Source organism: Centroberyx affinis, unplaced genomic scaffold (genome assembly GCF_046629955.1).
Source record: "Centroberyx affinis isolate AG114_WGS23_722 - 3 ecotype Tasmania unplaced genomic scaffold, CSIRO-AGI_Caff_v1 ptg000482l_1, whole genome shotgun sequence".
Classification (NCBI taxonomy): Eukaryota; Metazoa; Chordata; class Actinopteri; order Beryciformes; family Berycidae; genus Centroberyx; species Centroberyx affinis.
In genome coordinates this window covers 33,302-52,774 of record NW_027279139.1, presented here as the reverse complement: position 1 = coordinate 52,774, position 19,473 = coordinate 33,302, and the positions used below count along the sequence as shown (strand labels likewise).

General features: G+C 42.4%; 1 protein-coding gene across 1 annotated transcript; it reads right to left on the bottom strand.

The window, feature by feature from the left end:
- Positions 1-779: 779 nt before the first annotated feature.
- Positions 780-19,473, bottom strand: pdpr (pyruvate dehydrogenase phosphatase regulatory subunit). The gene is made up of 18 exons (XM_071517256.1): positions 19,356-19,473; positions 17,928-18,201; positions 17,225-17,358; positions 16,510-16,591; positions 15,217-15,380; positions 14,604-14,725; positions 14,290-14,407; positions 13,828-13,977; positions 11,284-11,476; positions 10,306-10,430; positions 9,468-9,623; positions 8,661-8,794; positions 7,582-7,730; positions 6,420-6,532; positions 4,503-4,597; positions 3,719-3,808; positions 3,261-3,443; positions 780-2,546 (listed from the first exon to the last, which is right to left on the bottom strand). The coding sequence occupies exons 2-18, from the start codon at positions 18,188-18,190 to the stop codon at positions 2,139-2,141; spliced, it is 2,679 nt and encodes an 892-aa protein (XP_071373357.1). The 5' UTR covers positions 18,191-18,201; positions 19,356-19,473; the 3' UTR covers positions 780-2,138.

The window sequence follows — 19,473 nt, the reverse complement described above, 5'->3', positions numbered from 1 at the left end:
ACACACACTAATGGAACACGTAGGGTTCCTACATATACTCTGTTCCATACCTAAGCTTCCTGACTGCATTTGAAGTTGGGTGGTGTCTAATATGCTGTAGTGGCAACTGCCAGCTAGGTCATAAGGGTAGGGTTACTCTTAACTAAAGATTGTTCTTTACATGTGAAATGACTGAGGGTCTAAAATGGGTGGCAGGATGGCGTAGTGAGGAGAGAGACTGGGCAACCGGGTTAAAACCCCTATGACAACAAGCATCCACCAAGAGAAAAGAGGGTTTCCCTATGGGGAGAGACAGGATCATGTTATTTCAAGGGTATAAAATATGTAATCAGATGTGTATCTGGAGTGAACAGCAGGTTTTTCCAGACTTTCCATACCTGTGTAGGAAACTACAAGCCCTTGCTAACAAACCCGCAGTTAACTGGGAGTTTCCAGCCTCCAATGGACTGTCTGATCTTTATCCTTCCACAAGGATTTCATGCTCTCCCACAGACAGGGCTTCCTGTGCCTCTTGTTGCTTTGACATTTACATAAACAGAATACTCTGGACAGCATTTGAAATGCAGAAAAAAAGGATGATTATTGCACTCAGTGTGCTACAACAACAGTGAAACTTAACTTTGATGTGATACACAAGCAAAAGGGCGAACTGAAGGAACTGAAAGAAATTGACAACAGTATAGATGATTGTTACAGCTGATATAAGTTAAAACTGAGATATATATATATATATATATATATAGATATATATATATATATATATATATATATATATATATAAGATTTTATACACGCTACCTATACAAAAATACATTGTTTTATTTCAAATCTTACTGAACACTTTTCCTTTTCTTTTTTTTTTACACAAGGCAGGCAGAGATCAAATCAACACCACCAACAAAAGATACTGTGGACTCGAACAGACGAGTCCGGAGTCACAGCCTTACCCTCCTACCGGACTATGGTACACCTAACATCACCCTCACATTCAACACAGCACTTCAGCAGAGCAACGCTGCTTCAAAACCATCACAAAACATAAATAACAGGTCAGATTACATTAAATACATCAGCACAAGCTTGACACATTCAAGACAACAAAATGAGAACATCAGAAGAAGAGCTGGAAGTCGGTGATAAAGACATCCACAGGAGAAAAAAAGAAAACAGTCATTCTTCTGACTTTGGGATTGGTCTGGCTTGGCAAGTTAAACAGGAGCGGTTGAGTAGAGGAGTGTAGAAGAGGAGTAATGGGCGGCAGAGGAGATGATGGTTTACCAAAGGTTATATCAGGGTTCCTATACATCCATCTCAAACTCTCACATCTGTTCAAGATGATATAATGGCTGATATAAGTCTGAATTAGGCCATATCACTTGTAACTGAACGGTATTCTTCATCAACAACAAATATTAGAATATGTGAAATGACAGTGGAGTCCACAACGACAGTGAATGTGTATGCATGTGGACATCAGCATTGAATGATGTTTTTTTCCAGACTTTTCCGGACTGTTGGTGTGGTTCCTAAACTTTTCCATGCCTGGAAAGGATAAGATTCAATTTCCAGACTTTTTCAGACATGTGTAGGAACCCTGTTGGAGAATATCACCGTTCAAATCCTTCCTGTCCGGGAAAAAGTGGAGAAAGTGAAAACGTAACACTCTCTCTGCCTCAAGCTAATGTTGATGTTCCCTTGAGGAAGGCACTTGACCCCCGATTGCTCCGGTGAACCTCCCAGTGTGAATGTGTGGAACTGTATGAATGTGAAGCAGGGCAGGGCTTATTTTCCCTGGATGAATAAAAAAAAAAAACAACAGATACCTTCTGTATGGGTTTAAGTTTAACCCTGATGACAGGAGTTCTGTATGTGACACAGCTGGAGCATTTGGTGTCTCTTAGATATTGCACTTTAAAAAGGGGAGATTCGATGCGGTAGTGCTAGAGGGATAGGGACTGATTGTGCATACAGCCCTCTGCTTAGGGCCTAGAAATGGGAAGATAGGTTGGCAGTAGGTGGCGAAGGAGGAGATGGGAGCAGAGGGGGAAACGAGTTAAGTGCAGGAGTGGATTTGGTGAAGCGAAGGAGTGTCACAGGAACCCTCCCGAGGCCGGAGCGAGGCCTCTGTTTACTCATCATCACTTCCCCTGGAGGTTGCTGAGCTCCAGATCGTCCTTACGGCGTTTTTGCTGGGCGAAGAGGGAGCTGAAGGGGTAGAGTTTGGCTTTGGCCGGGTAGCGCTGGCCGGCGATGTCCACCTCGTAGTCCCCGCGGTTGATGAAGTCCGGGGTGATGGGTGTGGGGAGTCCCTCGGGGCCCGGCGGCGGCGACACGAAGCCCAGGCAGACGTGGCGCTCCAGGGTGTAGCTGTAAGCGCTGCTGGTGGTCGTACCGGCCAGCTGGCCGTTACGGTAGACGGGCTCGCCCCACCACGGCCACAGGTCCAGCTCGGTGTCATGGTCCTCCAGAACCAGCATGACGAACCGCCGATTCACACCGTCCTGACGCTGCTGCAGCAAGGCCTCACGACCCAGGAAATCTGTGTCCTGGTGGAGGGGAGGGAGGGGTGGAGGAAGGGGTGAAGGAGAGGAGAGAGGTAGAGGAGAGGAGAAGGGAAAAGATGAGGAAAAGGAGTAGTGCTAGATATTATAGGACTTGGCCAGAGGGAAGATAAATGTGTTACACCACTGAATACACCACTCATCTACTACTTTTGAATCTACAGTGACTCCACTTCACAACTTTGTTAGGATGAATACAGGAACACTGCAAGGGAAAGGATCACAGCTTTTTAATTTTACTTATTTTTCAGTAATGAAAATTACAATAAATTGTAATTTTCATTACTTGAATTTAAATTTGCTGATGATTTTGTGTTCTGCTGCTCATCTTAAAGTGATTTGTGACATTACACTGCAGAGTTCATTCACTAATGCTGTGTTCACATTGTGGCGTTATGTGGTAGATGGTAAACTCCACCAATGCGGTGTAAAGCGCCACCTAACGCTCCTGCAGATGCAACTTGGTAACAAAAGTTTAATTTCCCCAACTTTTACCTTCAATCTTTGTGAAGAGGATGAACCAGATATTGAAACTCTAGCTTCCTATTCATTTACATTGGGAATCATATTTAATAATTTATGCAAGAACTAGTTCTAAATGAAATGAAATGAAATATTGAAAATGAACAGTTGAACACAGCATAAGCAAGCAAGCTGATATTAAACGGTGTAGTTAAGATAGTTGGGTTGGCAACAGACCTTGTCAAACTTAACCCTGAACTCTCGTCCACACTCCAGCGGAGTGGTGAAGGCGTCTAGGTCCTGACCCCAGAAGGCGAAGAACTTCTCGATGCGTAGGCTGCGCAGTGCGTAGTATCCTGCATTACGAATCCCATACTTCTGACCCACCGACATCACCTCGTTATACACATGCAGCGCATACTGAGGGGAGCAGAGGGAAACAATATTAAACTTAATTCGTATAGAACATCAAGTTCAAGTGTTATACTGACAAAGAAACTGACCTGTTTCAACTGGCATAAGGGTGAACTATTCCTTTAAGAGCATACACATATATAGTGTGTATATGTATATCTATATATATATATATAAACATACCCTAAATAACACAAGGCAAAGTTACATTATATCCTCTGGAATGAAGATTAAATATGTATGTGTGAGTGTGTGTGTATCCAGTTGTAAACAGTTCCCACCTCTATCGGGATGTAGAGCATGAAGCCTGGCTCCCCAGTGTGAGTCATACTCATCACTCTGATCCCGTTGGCATAGCCCACACTCATCTCCTGTAAACGGGCGCACGCACATACACACATACACACACACACACACACACACACACACACACACACACACACACACACACACACACACACACACACACACACACACACACACACACACACACACACACACACACACACACACACACACACACACACACACACACACACACACACACACACAGAGTCAGGTACTTTGTCTGCCAATGTGGCTGGAAGTATAGACCAAGTACCAACTACCAATTATCAACCATCAACTGTCCCTTGCTAAAGGTTACTTATGCTACTATTAACAATACTATTACTACCACAACCACTACTATTGCTACTGCTACTACTACCATCACTGCTACTACCACAGTACAACCCCTACAATCACTATTACTACTACTACTGCTACTGCTACTACTACTACAGTACAACCCCTACAATCACTATTACTACTACTACTGCTACTACTACAGTACAACCCCTACAATCACCATTACTACTATTACTACTATTACTACTACAGTACAACCCCTACAATCACTATTACTACTACTACTGCTACTACTACTACAGTACAACCCGTACAATCACTATTAATAATACTACTACTACAGTACAACCCCTACAATCACTACTACTACTACTACTACTACCACCATTATTATTAACATTACTATTATTACTGCTACTAGTCTATGTTTCCTACCTTACAGAACATGGAGGGGAAGTGGTCAGGTGTCATGGAGACATATGACAGCTCAGCCAGAACATCTGTGGCACGAGGTCCAATCAGATTTAGAGCTGTGGGGGGATCAAGGACCAGGGTTATAAACACTGTGGAAAGACCTTTTGAATAACAGAGCGCAGCCCAGGTCAAATACTCTCAACCTGCATCTTTCCATACTCAATTTACAATTATTGACAACACAATGACTGATGTTAACAAGGTTTACAGTTATGTGATATTGATTTTTCCATTACAGCAGGGCAAGTAACCATAATTTTGAATCCCATTACCTTCTAAACATACTTGGATGGTAAAATAGTGAAAGTGGCTGGTAAATTGTAGGATGAATCAGCCACTGTGGTCAAAAAATAGTTTTATTGTTGCAGTATGGTCTGCTCATGTGAAAACACAGAGGGTGCACTTCCAGTCTAGTTTCTTTTCTCAAATTATATTACGGAAGGCAGTGAAGAAATTGAACAGAAAAAACACAGAAAAGTTCACCTTCTGTACTTTCATGGAATGGAATGATAAAAGGAATGATGAAAGTGATGGAAAGAAGGTTATTTATTTTCCTTTGTAACCCAAGGAGCTGGAAACAAATGCCATAATAAAGTGACAGATATTTCACACTGCTGCAGAAATATGAACCAGAAAATACCCTAAACCCTAAAATGCCATGAAGATGTACTGAATGGAGCTGGTAAGAGGAGAAGCTGTGTGCTGATGCCTACATTCTGATAAACATTGAATGTTGGATTACCCTCCACACCAAAAAAATGAACAGAACCTTGGTGTCATTCATTTTTTCTCTCAGACTCCCTCTATAACCTACTAAAATTCACAATAGGATTTGACCAAATTCAATATGAAAAAGGTGCTAAAATGGAGAAAATCGAACAGGGGGCAAACACTTTTCACATAACACTGTATCATTGATTTTTCAATCTGGTCGGTGAGAAGTCAGCAGGTTTGTAAATCATACTTGTGATACATGTTGCCTTTTGGAATAAAACTGAGTAGGTTTTCCAGTCATAACAATGGCTACATTTACATGCACAGAGTAACCCGGCCAGTATTGGCCGTACTCATGTAAAGGGCTTATTCGGGTTAAGCTGTTTATATGAGCCTTTGACACCCTGCTGCCATGAATAAACCAGTTAACAGAATATTGGTCACCACCTGTGGTGTCTCACCAGGGAAAAAGCATGAAACATTATGGTCACAAACTACCCCCTCAATCTTTGACTGAGCAATAGCAGGTTACTTCTAATACAGGGGAAATAAATGATGATTCCAATAGTAATAATAAGTACTGCTTGCTGCCATGTTTTTTGTTTACATCAAAGTGTGCTTATAACGTTGAGTCTGCGCAGATTGCAAAAACCAAAAGTTAAAAGAGTAAGATGTTTCCATGCTACAGTAACAGCTAACCACTGGGCTGCTTAATATGGGAGTAAGCGAGGCATCTTAACTGGGTTTCTCATAACTGGACATTTACATACTCAAGTAACCAAATCAGGTTACTTGAGTAACTGGGTTAAGAACAGAATTCTTCACATCTGTAAACATACCCTGTGTGACATAAAAATGGGCAAGGCAGTAGCTGTATAATAGTGATCAGGAAAGGGTGTAACTTTTTAACCAATAAATGTGGAGGAGAGCTGTAAATATGTTGTATGTTGTATAGCGATAGTAACAGTAATGGTAACAGTAACAGTGTTGGTTTGTACTGTAATAGTAATGTTATAACAACAGTAATAGTGCTGCTTTGTGCTGCAATAGTAACAGTAATAGTGCTAGTGTTGGTATGTGCAATAGTAATCGTAATAGTTGTTTGTGCAGTAATTGTAGTGGTAGAAGTGTTGCTTTGCACTGATGTAATTGTGCTGTGCTGACCGGTGTATTTCCAGCTGACATCCTCTAGGTGGAGCTGTGGGTCGCTGGGCATGTGTTTCTTTATCCAGGACCAACAGTGGACCTGCTGGTCTGTCGGTGAGATGATGAAGAAACTGGAGAGTAAGACAGAGACAGGGGGAAGAGGAGGAGAAATAAATAATGGGTTTCACTCCAAAATGCTACCCATACACTTTAGAAAAAGAATGTAACCTGATGCTCACAGTTCAATAAAAAAAAAACACTTTATATATGGGCAATTACATAATTTACTTGTTACTATTTTGTTTCTCAAGGTAGCTAGTGCAACAATATTTAAGTCAGTTTTACTTTCATACCAGAAATCATTTTGTCAGAACATTTTTCACAATGGTGGATATCTTTGAAAAAAACTCTCCAACTTAACATCAACGTTTAACATAGGCAAGGCTTGGGGAGGTATCAATGTCTTCAGCTAACTTCATCTATCAGTAAGAGATATATGGAATATATGGAAGCATACAGTACTAATATTTAACTGAACTTTAGAATAAAACAATTCTAGGAAATGTAGTGTTTCTAACTATCAGTTTGGATGCAAAATGTGTTACTGACTAGTTTTTGTTGCATCCCACATAACACAAGTGCTAGCAGTTCTGATGTACTTTGGTCCCAGGGTAAGACTAAAAAAGTAGTATAGCTTGTCACAGAATGTATGGATGGAGGTTACCAATTGTTACAAGGGACAAGCCACCATCTTGGAAGAATGACAACAAACTAAAGATTGATACCATCGCCTCTTTCTCCCTGACAAAACAAAGAAAATGCTAATTTCTGTGTGGTAGGGGGTTCCAATTGTGTTGTAAAGGGGGAAACAATATGAAGAGGCATTACAAATCTTTGACTTTACTGTCACACTTCCAACATGGTGAAGTGTCCCACACAACTGTTGGTACCTTCTCCATGGGGGAGGTCCCTATTTGATTAAACAGTTAAAGAACCCTTGTTGTACATCACTTCCCTGCATGTCTATTTATTGTTGAGTTTAACATCAGTTCACTGTGTGTGCATTTAGCTATGAGGTTTACATTAGTACATGAGTTCCCTGCATTTCCATTTAGCTTTAACATCAGTGCTTCAGTTCTCTGAATGTCTATATCGCTTTGAGTCTGCAGGTGGATCAGACCTGTTCTTGCTGAGTCGGACCACGCTGCAGTCGTTCTCGTAGCCTCCCCTCTCGTTCAGCATGCCAGTATGGACGATGTGTCCAACAGGAACGTCCAGGTCGTTGGCACAGAGGTGTTGCAGCAGCTCCAGGGCCTGATCACCCGTAGACTGGGACATCAGGACAGAACAGAACAGAAGCTTTAGGTTGGAATCACACTTAATGAGTTGAATGCATCACTCTCTGGAAGTTCATTCTTTTCACAAGAGAGAATGTGTTACTGCTGCATCATTGGTTCTCAACCACATGCCACTTGTGTCCAACACTGATTAACAGAGAGGAGGAACTAATTATTAGTGAAATAAGCTGCTGCACTGTTTGGCTGGAATGAAAACCTGCAGACTCTTAGGCCTCAGTGGCATATGTTGGAGAACCACTGTGCTGCACCTTTCTGATGCTGATGTATTATGCTGCGATGAAGGTGTCACATGCACTGGATTTATTCTACTCAAGCGTTGATAAATAATGAGCTACAACAATTTTTGCATAATTTTTGCAAAGTTTTTGTGATGAAACATTTCATTGGTGAATCGAAGCTGCAATGAAGATTTATATTTTAATACTGCAATTGATAACCATATACAATCTCAGTTTCATCTTAGTAAGTTTGAGCCACTATATCCAAGTGTAGAACACTGCACACAGTGCAGTGCCCTTACAAGTGGTGAAGCTTTAATGAATCGCTTAAAACACCCTGAAGTTGGTACAAATTTGATGTAGGCCTTGGACAGTCATAACCTGGATGGGAAATGATCACCAGCTGGTACATTTTTACTGCGGGTGGTAAGGTCATCTACTGTACCAGCCACTTTGGCGGGTAACAAGCCATTTGTTGTAGTTTTCCAATTGTACAAGTCCTAAATGGCTGGTGATAGTCAATGTGGTGGTTCAATTTTCAAACCACAAACCATGATCAGGTGGATAAAAATGCCATCTGGTAGAAAGAAGCACACTGAACTAGATTACTATGCTAATTTACAGTGAAGGTGGCACATGAAAGCCAACCACAACTTCTACTGAAAAAGCGCATCATGACTTACACTCAGTTCAAACTTGGTGAAGGAGGACATGTCGATGACACAGACCGCCTCTTTGCAGCATTTCACCTCTCCTCCAACGATGTCAAACCAGTCTGGCTTGTAGAAGGTCTTACTCTGGTCCAGAGATAGCAGATCTGAACACAAACACAAAACAGGCCACGGTTTAGGGAATCAGTAGTATATACACAGCACTACTCTGAGGATTTTAACACTCACTACCAAGCTAACCTATAGCCAGACCGTGTTGTATGTTGTCAACTGTTGTGACAAAAGGAGGGAATTTATTAGCAGCCAGCAGCCGAATGCTATCCTTGTTTGTTTCTATAATAGCATGTCTAGTTGTGCTTTATTGGTTGCTATGCCATTTTTATGGTAACCAGGGAAATAGCAATATTGGTTTTCTCCTTATTATGTATGTACACTACATTGAAGATAACTTTGCAGTCAGTACTCGTGTTACTCAAGTTCTATAAAAGCTATAAAATGCGCAATGCCGTTGATTCTTCAAGTACCCTTTCGGGATTGTTCTTTACCTTTGGGTTCATCACATACCAAGCGGGAACTTAAATGTCTGGATATTTGTTAGTGAACTGAACATACAGCATCAAATCTAGCAGAACATACTTAAAGATATTTGTATGACCGTAAGCATGTAAGCCGTAAGGCATTGCTTTACTAGTTCTTACGACATTTACTAAACCTGAAAACTGCTTTTGGATGCTTAATGCACACTGATAAGAGCTGCAATGATCTCGCGGAAAGACTTTGAGATGAAGGGAATGTATAATGTCTGTCAATTATCTGTACCTTTCCCTGCAGGAACAAAGTACTTGGCCCTCTCAAAGCCATGTTTCTCCATCCAGCGAGCTCCCTGGGTGTCCAGCCGGTCATACAGAGGACTGGTCCTCAGCTGACGCCCAGTCTGGAAGTCCCAACGAGGAACCTTCAGTTCATACAGCAGGGCTGGACACAAATATACACACACACACAGATTGGAAACACAACCTTATATTACCAGAGTAATGCTGAAGTACACCACAGATCACTGGGGTGAAGTTAGGATGATTAGCACCTTAAATCAGCCAACAGTCAAGGATAGGTGGGAGTTAGGCCTACTCAGCAGCTAAACCATCCATCACATCTGACAACCATGAGAGACTTCATAAGGTGGATAACCTCAATTAAAAGGCTACTAATGCTTTCTTCATTATTACACTTTGTTATGGGATCCAGAGGGCTCCATCATGGGGCTGAGTTATTTTAGTTCTTTCTTTTGGGTCTTCACCAGGGAAGGAAACTATAGTTTTTAGTCTACAGGTAACAGCGGATTTTACCATTTCCACAAGCCAAGTAGATTTCTTTTAATAGGAATCCAAATGATGTTTGGTTAGCTGTTGAATAGACTAACTACCCAGTCACAATCAGAATGTACCAGCATTTGTTTAGTGACTGAGGTTAATTTCCGTCACTGATATAAGCAGGGTGGGCTCGACCATGGGTTTGATCCCTGCAAGAGGCAATATATGTCAAATTGACAAACCCTCCTCAAACAAGACACTGAATTCCTGCTCATTGTAATTCCCTCCGGATAAGAGTATCAGCTGAATGCCAGACATGTGAACTGTGACACGAGGTCAGTACTCACGCATGACCTCCATGACTCGGTGTCGCAGGAAGGTTCGGCTGCTCTGCAGGTTGCCAAAGCGTTTGATGTCCAGCGGCCAGACGTTGGCGGTGGGGTAGCCGTAAGTCATCCACTCTGCCAAGTACCTGGACACCACACAACACACCATTAGGGCTTTACAATCAATCAAAATATAGCAAAATCACAATGCTGATCACTGCAATTTCCAAATCGAGGCTGAATCTTATCTTATCTTATCTTATCTTGAATGTTTTTCTCAGAGGGAAAGGCATTTCAGTGGATTTCCTAAACAAAGTATTCAGGTGCTGCATATAATCCCTGACCTACAATTTAAGTTACAAGTCAGAGAAAATCTTTCACTTCTATTCAAGGTTAGGGATACGGTTGGTTAAGGTGATTTACCACCTTTGTCTGGTTTTGAGCCAGGAAAAACCCTGTTGGGTGAAGTTAGGATGATTAGCACCTTGAATCAGCCGACAGTTAAGGACAGGTGGGAGTTCGGAATACTCAGCAACTTTCTCTTCAGTTCACTAAACCCTCCGTCACATCTGACAACCATAAGGGACTTCACAAGGTGGATAACCTCAATCAAAAGGCTATTAATGCTTTCTTAATTATTATATTTCATTATGGGATCCAGAAGGCTCCATCATGGGGCTGAGTTCAGTTATTTATTTTGGGTACTAAGTACCAAGGCAGGAAAACGTTGTTCGTCCATAGGCTACAGTTATTTTTACCATTTTACCAGTCAACTGGATTTTAAGTATAGAGTTCCTCATTCTCAAACTAGCTGACAGACAGGAACTGACAGCGCATGATATTTAAGAGTTTCACAAGTATTTTTTGAAGGATATACAGTATATATATAGTGTTTAGATTGAAACTCTTCAAAAACAGCCTGTGATTTTTGCCCCTTAACAAAAACACCTATGGCCATTCTACAGCCAGTACACTCTGTCTGGAGTATCCGGTTCTTACTTGCCAGCCCCTCCAGCGAAGGCCAGGCCAGAGGAGTTCATCCCGGCCAGGACGTAGTAGCCGGCAACGCCCGGGGTCTCCCCCATCAGACAGCGCATGTCGGGGGTGAAGGACTCAGGACAGTTGACCAGCTGGTGGATCTCTGCTGACTCCAGACCAGGCATCCTCCTCAGCAGGGCGCTCAGCATCGGCTCTGGAGGTGGGGGAGGACAACAACAGGGTCCCTACACATTCTCCATTCACAAATTCCTTTGATTTTTAAACATTAACATACCATTGTCAAATTAATTGTGATAGTTTGGTATAATTGCCGTAAATGTAAAATGGGTCTCCTGTAAAGTTAGTTGAGGTTCATGATGTTTGACCAAATTGACCATTTCCAAGTATTTTGATCAGTGTTCAATCTGATGTCAACTGATAGTGGTTGGACAATATGACTATCAACTAGACCATATCACTCTATAGCTGAACATTATTCTTTAATAATTAAAACAAATATCACAAATGACAGTGGCTTTACAACTAAATAAAATGTATTGCCATATGTGTACTGGGATGGACAAAGTTTTTTGTCTCGACATTCTGTGCAATTCTCAAACTATTTAAGGCCTGGAAATTATCAAATTAATTTCCAGAGACTTCCAGACTTTCAAGGCCTTCCTAGGAACCGGAGGAGCTGGGAGGAGGAGTGACTGTTCCTGCCGGCAAACAAAGCTGTACAGCAGGGCTTAGTGGGGCTTATCAAGGTCAAGGCCAATTCAAGATGTTCTAGCAGAATACACAAAGCATTGTTTATTTAAAACTGTAGCAGCTGATCTATCGTGACAGTCCCTGTGGTGGAAAGTACACTAATGTTGCACTGAGGCTGTATTGCAATACCCAGACCATTTAGCTTGTCCTGCAAGCTACTTCACACACTGGATTTAGTTCAAAATACACCTACCTATATACTATCTATAGATGTGTATATATATACACACACACACACACACACACACACACCTCTCTCTCTTTGGCCTTGGCCTGGTGGTACCAGCTATCTGAGATGCCTTGAAGCAGCTTGGGTGTCAAACAGACAGTAGTAAATCACCAGCCAACCCTGAACATACTGTAACAATTCACCAGGGTCAGCCAGTCTGTCATCTGTCCTTCTAAATGTTATTTCACGTTACCAAGCAGTGTGCCAGCAGGCACAGTCTATTCTTAAAAAATCCTTTGGCATTTAAAAATAGAACATGTCTAGTTTATCTTTTGCTGTGATCCACCGCTAGTACTTAGGACAGCAGGGTGGTTTCATGATTAGAGAAACCTCCTTCAACCAAGTTCAACCTGCTGAAGTGTCCTTGAGCAAGACACTGAATCCCTACCAGCTGCAGGGCTGCTGTTCTGTAGCTGACCTTTGACCTCACTGCGGAGGGTGAAAAGAGAAAAGACAATTTCTGAACAGGGAACAATGGAGACTAACACTATTATTACTTTTTACTAATTGTGATCAGTAGCTAATTATCGACTGTTTGTGGAATCTTCTTCCGAATGCTCAAATGTATATGTTCTTTCTCTACTATTACTACCACTACAACACAGACACACTTTCAATCATACTGCTCTCATAGTTTCTCTTTCATAACACAGCATTCAAAGTATGTCTATGGTTCACTACTTGTGAGCGGTCGCTAAATTTGACTTTTTATGGTATTTTCTTCCAAACACTGTCCTTTGAACCCTGAACCCCTACCTGCACAATCACTATATCTCACTCTGTGTACGAGTCATGACTAGGGCTGCACGATTATGGCAAAAATTATTTTGCTAGATATTGTTTTGCTAGATATTGCAATCATGATTATTAGTGATGATTATTGATTCTTCTTGATGATTTTAGGAACACAATTATATTACTGCTCTTTTGAAATGACATTTTCCAACTACAGCAGATGTTCAAAATGAAATGTTCCAAGATTGCAAACATGCCAATGCCCTGCGATTATTAATTGTGCAAACTAAAATCACAATATATTATTATTATTATTATTGTATATGATTAATTTTGCAGCCCTAGTCCTGACAGAGTCAAAAACAAACACTTAAAGGCCGGATTAGGACATTAACTGTAGCCTAAAAATAGCGACAGCTCAGTCTGACTGTAAAATCATGACCTGATCCTTCATACCAGTTTGAACAGGAACTCTGCTGCTGCTGCAAGCTCAGTCCAGACCCACATAATGTTACCCCTTGATCACACTCAATGTGTCCAATGTGTTGCCCTCTGATAGAAGTTCATCGATCTTAAACAAGAGAATCACTTTACACAGCGTAATTGCACTGCAGATACATTGGGATGCATGTGTGAAATAATCCAAATGTTGTCTTGCCTCATTCTTTGCTAGTTCTCTATGATGCTTTCAAGAATAAACTGCCCTCTTCTAGACCACCCCCACACATCCTGGATGCCCTGGAGTTTTTTTTTTAGGGTGAATACTTTGTATACGTGCTTTAACCTCCCATTTTACTCCAACACCACCTCCCCTCCCCTCCCTCTAGTACCGAAGTGGTCCCAGTCCTCCTGCATGTTCTGGATCTCCAGCTGGTTGCGGCCCTCAGTGAAGATGGGTTTGGGGTTCTTCTCGAAGCCTCCTGACAGCAGGCCGCCCTGCCACGGCCGTGCATAGATCCTGCCGTCCATATCCATCACCACTGGGGACAGGACACGGGCTTAGTTAGACCACCTCCACTAGACTTTCATTAGCTTCACTGATGTCTCAACTGCAGTGTTTATTTGAATATAGAATTTATTATTTATTACTGGTTAATTAATGGAAGAAGGCTAGAGGCTGCAAACATTCATACTTGCACAGAGAAAAAGCATTTAATGCAAAGATTACAAAGGAATTTTAGAATCCATCAGCCACTGTGTCTGATGCATGAAAACTGCCCTAGTGGTGAACAGGTCAATGGGTCTTACTGCTCCTAGACTATAATACAGAGGGTGTGTTTGGTGCTTCGGACCTGGTGCGCTGGGCGGGAGGAGCTCCTGGAGAGGTTTGGTGAGGAGGTAGAAGTGTTCGCAGCCATGCAGAGGAACCGACACCTTCACCTCACTGGCCTGGCCCAGCTCATAGGCCCACTGCAGAACAAATTATACCTCTGAATATCTAAACATCCCTATCCATTAATTTAACCATCCACCCATCTGTCTATCTTTCAATCCATTCATCCATCCATCCTACATTGCTCCCATCAGCCCTGTTTTAAGTTGGTACTGGGACTCATGTTGCTACTTCCCTCCAGTTCCCTCCCATCGTTCCTAGTCCAAGACACACCTGTCCAGCACAGTTGACGAAGTATTCACACTCGATGGAGCCGCGGTCAGTCTCCACTGCCATCACATGACCCTTCTCCACCAGAACCTGCTGGACACTGGTTCGCTCCAGGATCTGGACTCCTGGACAGGACAAGAAAGACGAGGAAGATGAGGAAGAGAACGACAAGGGCGAGAAAGGGAGGGGGGGGGGGGGGGGGGGGTAACAAGGAAGAGCAGGGGGAACAGAGGGAGAGAGAGACTCTAAGATGAACTTATTTGATCCCCGAGGTAAACTAGGTTGCTACAGCAGCAAAGAATAGGTGTAGGTTGGAGAACAACAACTAAAAATTAAGGTAGGATAAGATAATAGAGGTGTAGGTTGAGCAAAGAGTAAAAAAAGATAAGAAAGAATCTGAATAAAAAGGTAATAATGGACAAAGAACAAAATAGGAATAAAAGTGTAATAATGGATATTAATAAAAAAAATTATATATTAAAGCTGGTATACCTCTGTGTTAAAATGTTTCTCTATGATGGTCAAAGTAAACTTTGTCCTAGATCGCAATGCCCTGTTTGTCCACCCAAACTATAGACTGCCAATCCACGGTAGGTTGTGAGTTTGAATCCCTCACCTTGTCCGGCAGCAGCCACAGCCAGAGCGTGGTTAACATCGGGCGGCGAGACTACAGCATCGCCAGGGAGATGGAGTGCCCCCACCAAGTCATGAATGTTGACCAGGGGATGGAGCTTGGCCACCTCCTTAGGCTTAATGACGTTACAGCTGATCCCCATCACCCTGGGGAGGGAGAGAGAGAGAGAGAGGGGTGGATAGTGTATCATTTAGTAGCATACAGCCATACAACCGGGGTCATGACTTTTGACCATTAGAACACACAAAAAGTAATGACTGCATATTGCTAAAGTTTCCCTTTGCACCAATGACATGTTGTAGCCTGGAGATACAAAAGTAAGTTTACCAGCAGTTTACTATCACTTAAATGATACAGCCTTGTTGTACTAACGCAAACAGCAGTAACTGCAAGAGAATTCATTAAATACAAATTAACTTGAATCATTTGTGCAGATGGACAATATTTCCTCTTGACAAACATGACCTTTGTCAGTGTTTTGCCACAAGCAAACTACTGAGATTCTGCCATAGAGAAAAAGTATCCAGCCATGGGGATCCATGGTCATGCGCCCTTGGGGGAAAAAAACATTTTGATGTCTTTTCATGCATTTGGACACCTTCAAAATGCACATTAAAAAAGTGAGAACGACATACTAAACAGTGAAAATACACAATTATAAATACATGAGAAGTGTGGAGTATAGTTTCACCGTTGTTTTCACAACAGGAGGCTCTGTCTAATTGGTTGAGATGCAATAAGAGCTAAGCTCATTCCTGCTGCACTGGAACAGAGCTAAAACAAAGTGAAATGAAGTTTGGCGATAACGTAGTCTGTTTGATGGCAACTACAAGGCACCTAAGACTCCTTACACCAATACAGTGATCAGATTCAGGAGAACTTGCATTAAAATAAAGCTTGCATTAAAATAAAATGTATCATTAAAAAACCTGCTGGCTGGAAAAAGTAAGTAAGTCAGTAATTGGCCATGTGGCTGGCTGCCGGCACTAGTGGAAAACACTGATAATGGATTTTTTTCAAGACAGGAACATTTTAGCTAAAGTAGAGGAAGAAGATATAAGAGAGGGGGATGTGAAGAATTCAAAACCACATTCTATCCATCACCAAAAGAAATCCTTTTTCTACAGTTCTCTTTGATGTGAAAAACTGTATCTTTGAGACACTGAACTACTACCTGCTGACGTGCAAGTCCTCTGGATAAATGCATGAGTTAAATGCCCAGCACGTGAATATTAGTGTGATGTGTCTGGCCAGAGAGGAAGGGAGGGGTCTTACTTTAGCCGTGATGCCAGGCGCTTCAGAGAGAGGAAGCGATCCTGATTTTGGGCCAGACACACAGAGCCTGTCTTCACATAACCTGAAACACACACACACAACACACAAACATTGTATGACTCAGCAGATTTCAAACTACTCAAGGCTCTTCCTTGTGCATTTGGCATCATATTACCCGGTCAGCTGAGTCTAACAACATCCAATCAAAAACATGGGGGAAGAGTACAGGGCAAAGCCCAAAAATAAACACCATGCTAGCCTAGGCAACTCAATGCAGTGTCAGACATATCAGACAAACGCTTGTACAGCAAAGTATGTGGGTACAATGAGAAGCACATTCTGTGGGTTGAATGTGATCATGCAGAAAACTTTACTGTCCACCAGCCATAGTGACTGGTGCATCTCAAAATACACCAGCCACTTTCACCATTTTACCAGCCAACTAGATGTTTAGAATAGGACTCCTGATGGTTGGATACCTGTAGACCAATTTACCATGCCACACCCAAAACTTAAAAGCATTGGGCTAGTGGTCATTTCCCACCCTGGATGAAATATAGTGTGAATAAAAGTAGAACAAGAAGAATGCCTATGCTAACAAAAACAAGCTTCAACTCTTTAAATGTAAAGCAGTGGTCAGAAACAAATACATTTCGGCACATTGTCTGTTTTTGTTTCACAATGAATAAAAGCAGAACACATCAAAGTGGCTGACCTGTCTTGACCCCAGTCTCCTCCTCCAGCCGTTGGTACAGAGTGTTGGAGTAGTCGGCCATTCGACACTCAATGGAGATGGGCTTGGCCACACTGACGATGCCAGCGCACAGCCTGGTTGTTCCTGCACCCAGTCTACCAGCACAATAATAAGAGACAAGACAGCATTAGCAGAGAAACAACACCCAGCCCTACATTTACAATTTAGGAATTTCTTTGTGATTTCTTTCTTTAATTGATCCTCTTGATTCCTGACGGGGAAATTGTCTCATTTTGCCCCTCCTCCACAGGAAGGTCATAGGTCAGGGTCAGATACAGAACAGCAGCCTTGGAGCTGGTAGGGATTCAGTGTCTTGCTCAAGGACACTTCAGCAAGCAAACAAATGAACTTGTACCTGGTTCATCTGGCTGAAAGCTAATCTTCCCACGTCTGTAATTAGGTCTTAATATCATCTAAAATTAGAATAAGTGTAGTCTAAACGCTTTAGAAGTAATGATTTTATTATGATTAGAAAACGTTTTTAGCACTACAACCTCAACTTGAAACATAACTTGGGTCTAAGTTACAGATATGAAACAGGGACAGATATGGGACAAAACTACAATTATCCTCCAAGCACCACAGCTGCATAAAATTACAGCAGAAACAGCGTAATTACACCACTCTGCTGTCTCTAAAACTTCAAGCATTACAGAGGCCTCACCTGCCCTGCTCCAGCAGCACTATCTCAGTCCAGCCCAGCTTGGCCAGGTGGTAGGCTACCGATGTCCCCACAATGCCCCCTCCACAGATCACAACACGGGCCTGGCTGGGCAGGGGGGGCGGCTGGGAGTCTCCAGTGACGGCCAGGCACTGGGGGGAGGTCCAGAGGCCTCGGTGGGCCGACCGGCACCCCGCCTGTGGCAGCAGCAGCCTGGGGAGCAGGGCAGGGGACAGAGCCCTGGAGCTCCGCACACAGCTGCACATGCCTGTGCTTGCTGCAACCAGAAACACAAACACACACACTTATATACACTCACCGAACACTTTATTAGGAACACCTTACTAATACTGGGTAGGTATCAGCTTTCAGCTCAATGTCAACCGGCTACCAAAGTGACATCCGCCTCAAGGTTCGACGTGTTGTGCATTCTGAGGCGCTTTTCTGCTCACCACAGTTGTAAAGAGTGGTTTATCTGAGTTACTGTAACATTTCTGTCAGCTAGAACTAGTCTGGCCATTCTCCTCTGACCTCTTTCATCAACAAGGCATTTCCGTCCACAAAACTGCTGCTCACTGGGTGTTTCTTGTTTTTTTTGTTTTTCGCACCATTCTGTGTAAACTCAAGAGACTGTTGGGCCTGACCTGTATCTGCATGATCTTCTGCATTGCACTGCTGCCACATGATTGGCTGAATGGATAATTGCATGAATAAGCAGGTGTACAGGTGTTCCTAATAAAGTGCTCGGTGAGTGTAGACTGGTAATGTATACTGTAGTATTCAAGGTGACTGTGAGGTGGCTTATATGGTCTACAATGTTGATTTAACAGTCTGTGCAGGTAGCTGTACTGCTGGTAATTCAGAAATTGCAGCTCCATGATAGCAGACTGCTGGTCATCAATTTGTTGTTTTTAGCTTAACTAGGTTAACACTATGGCTTGAACATCGAGTAATCCTATTATTGACACTTGGCATCAAGATATGGTGCGGTCTGAGAAGCTAGCTGAGGTTAACTTGCAGTGGAGCTGAAGGTGAGAGGCTTGACCTGACGTGATTATTTACAGGTTTGCAACCTCTGTCACAATTAAGACTCACAGCAACGCAGCTGAAGTTAACCTGGTTAGCTACATAGCTAGCTTTAGCTTACCTACTGCAGCAACTCCTACGTTATGCCTCCTCTTTATAAATCATCCCTGTCCTTCATCTTAAAGATAATTCGTGGTAGCTGACCTCAGCATTCTGGACACTTAGTAAAAGTTTTCTGACATTTTGGTTTTGCGTCAGCAGGTGAAGTTAAAATTAGTTTACGCTGCTAGCTAGCTACGGTTAGCCAATGGTAGGGCTAATGTTGATTTGCTACCCTAGTAAACGTTAACGTTAGCTAACTTTCCCCCTTGCGTTTCCCCATTCTTTATAATGACAGAAACTCACCGAATCACTCCAATCCAGACGTTATGATATGTCGAGTAAAGAACTGAATAACGATACCAAGTAAATATGACAAACTCTTGTTTACAACAGAGACAACACCAATGTCAAGCCAGCTACC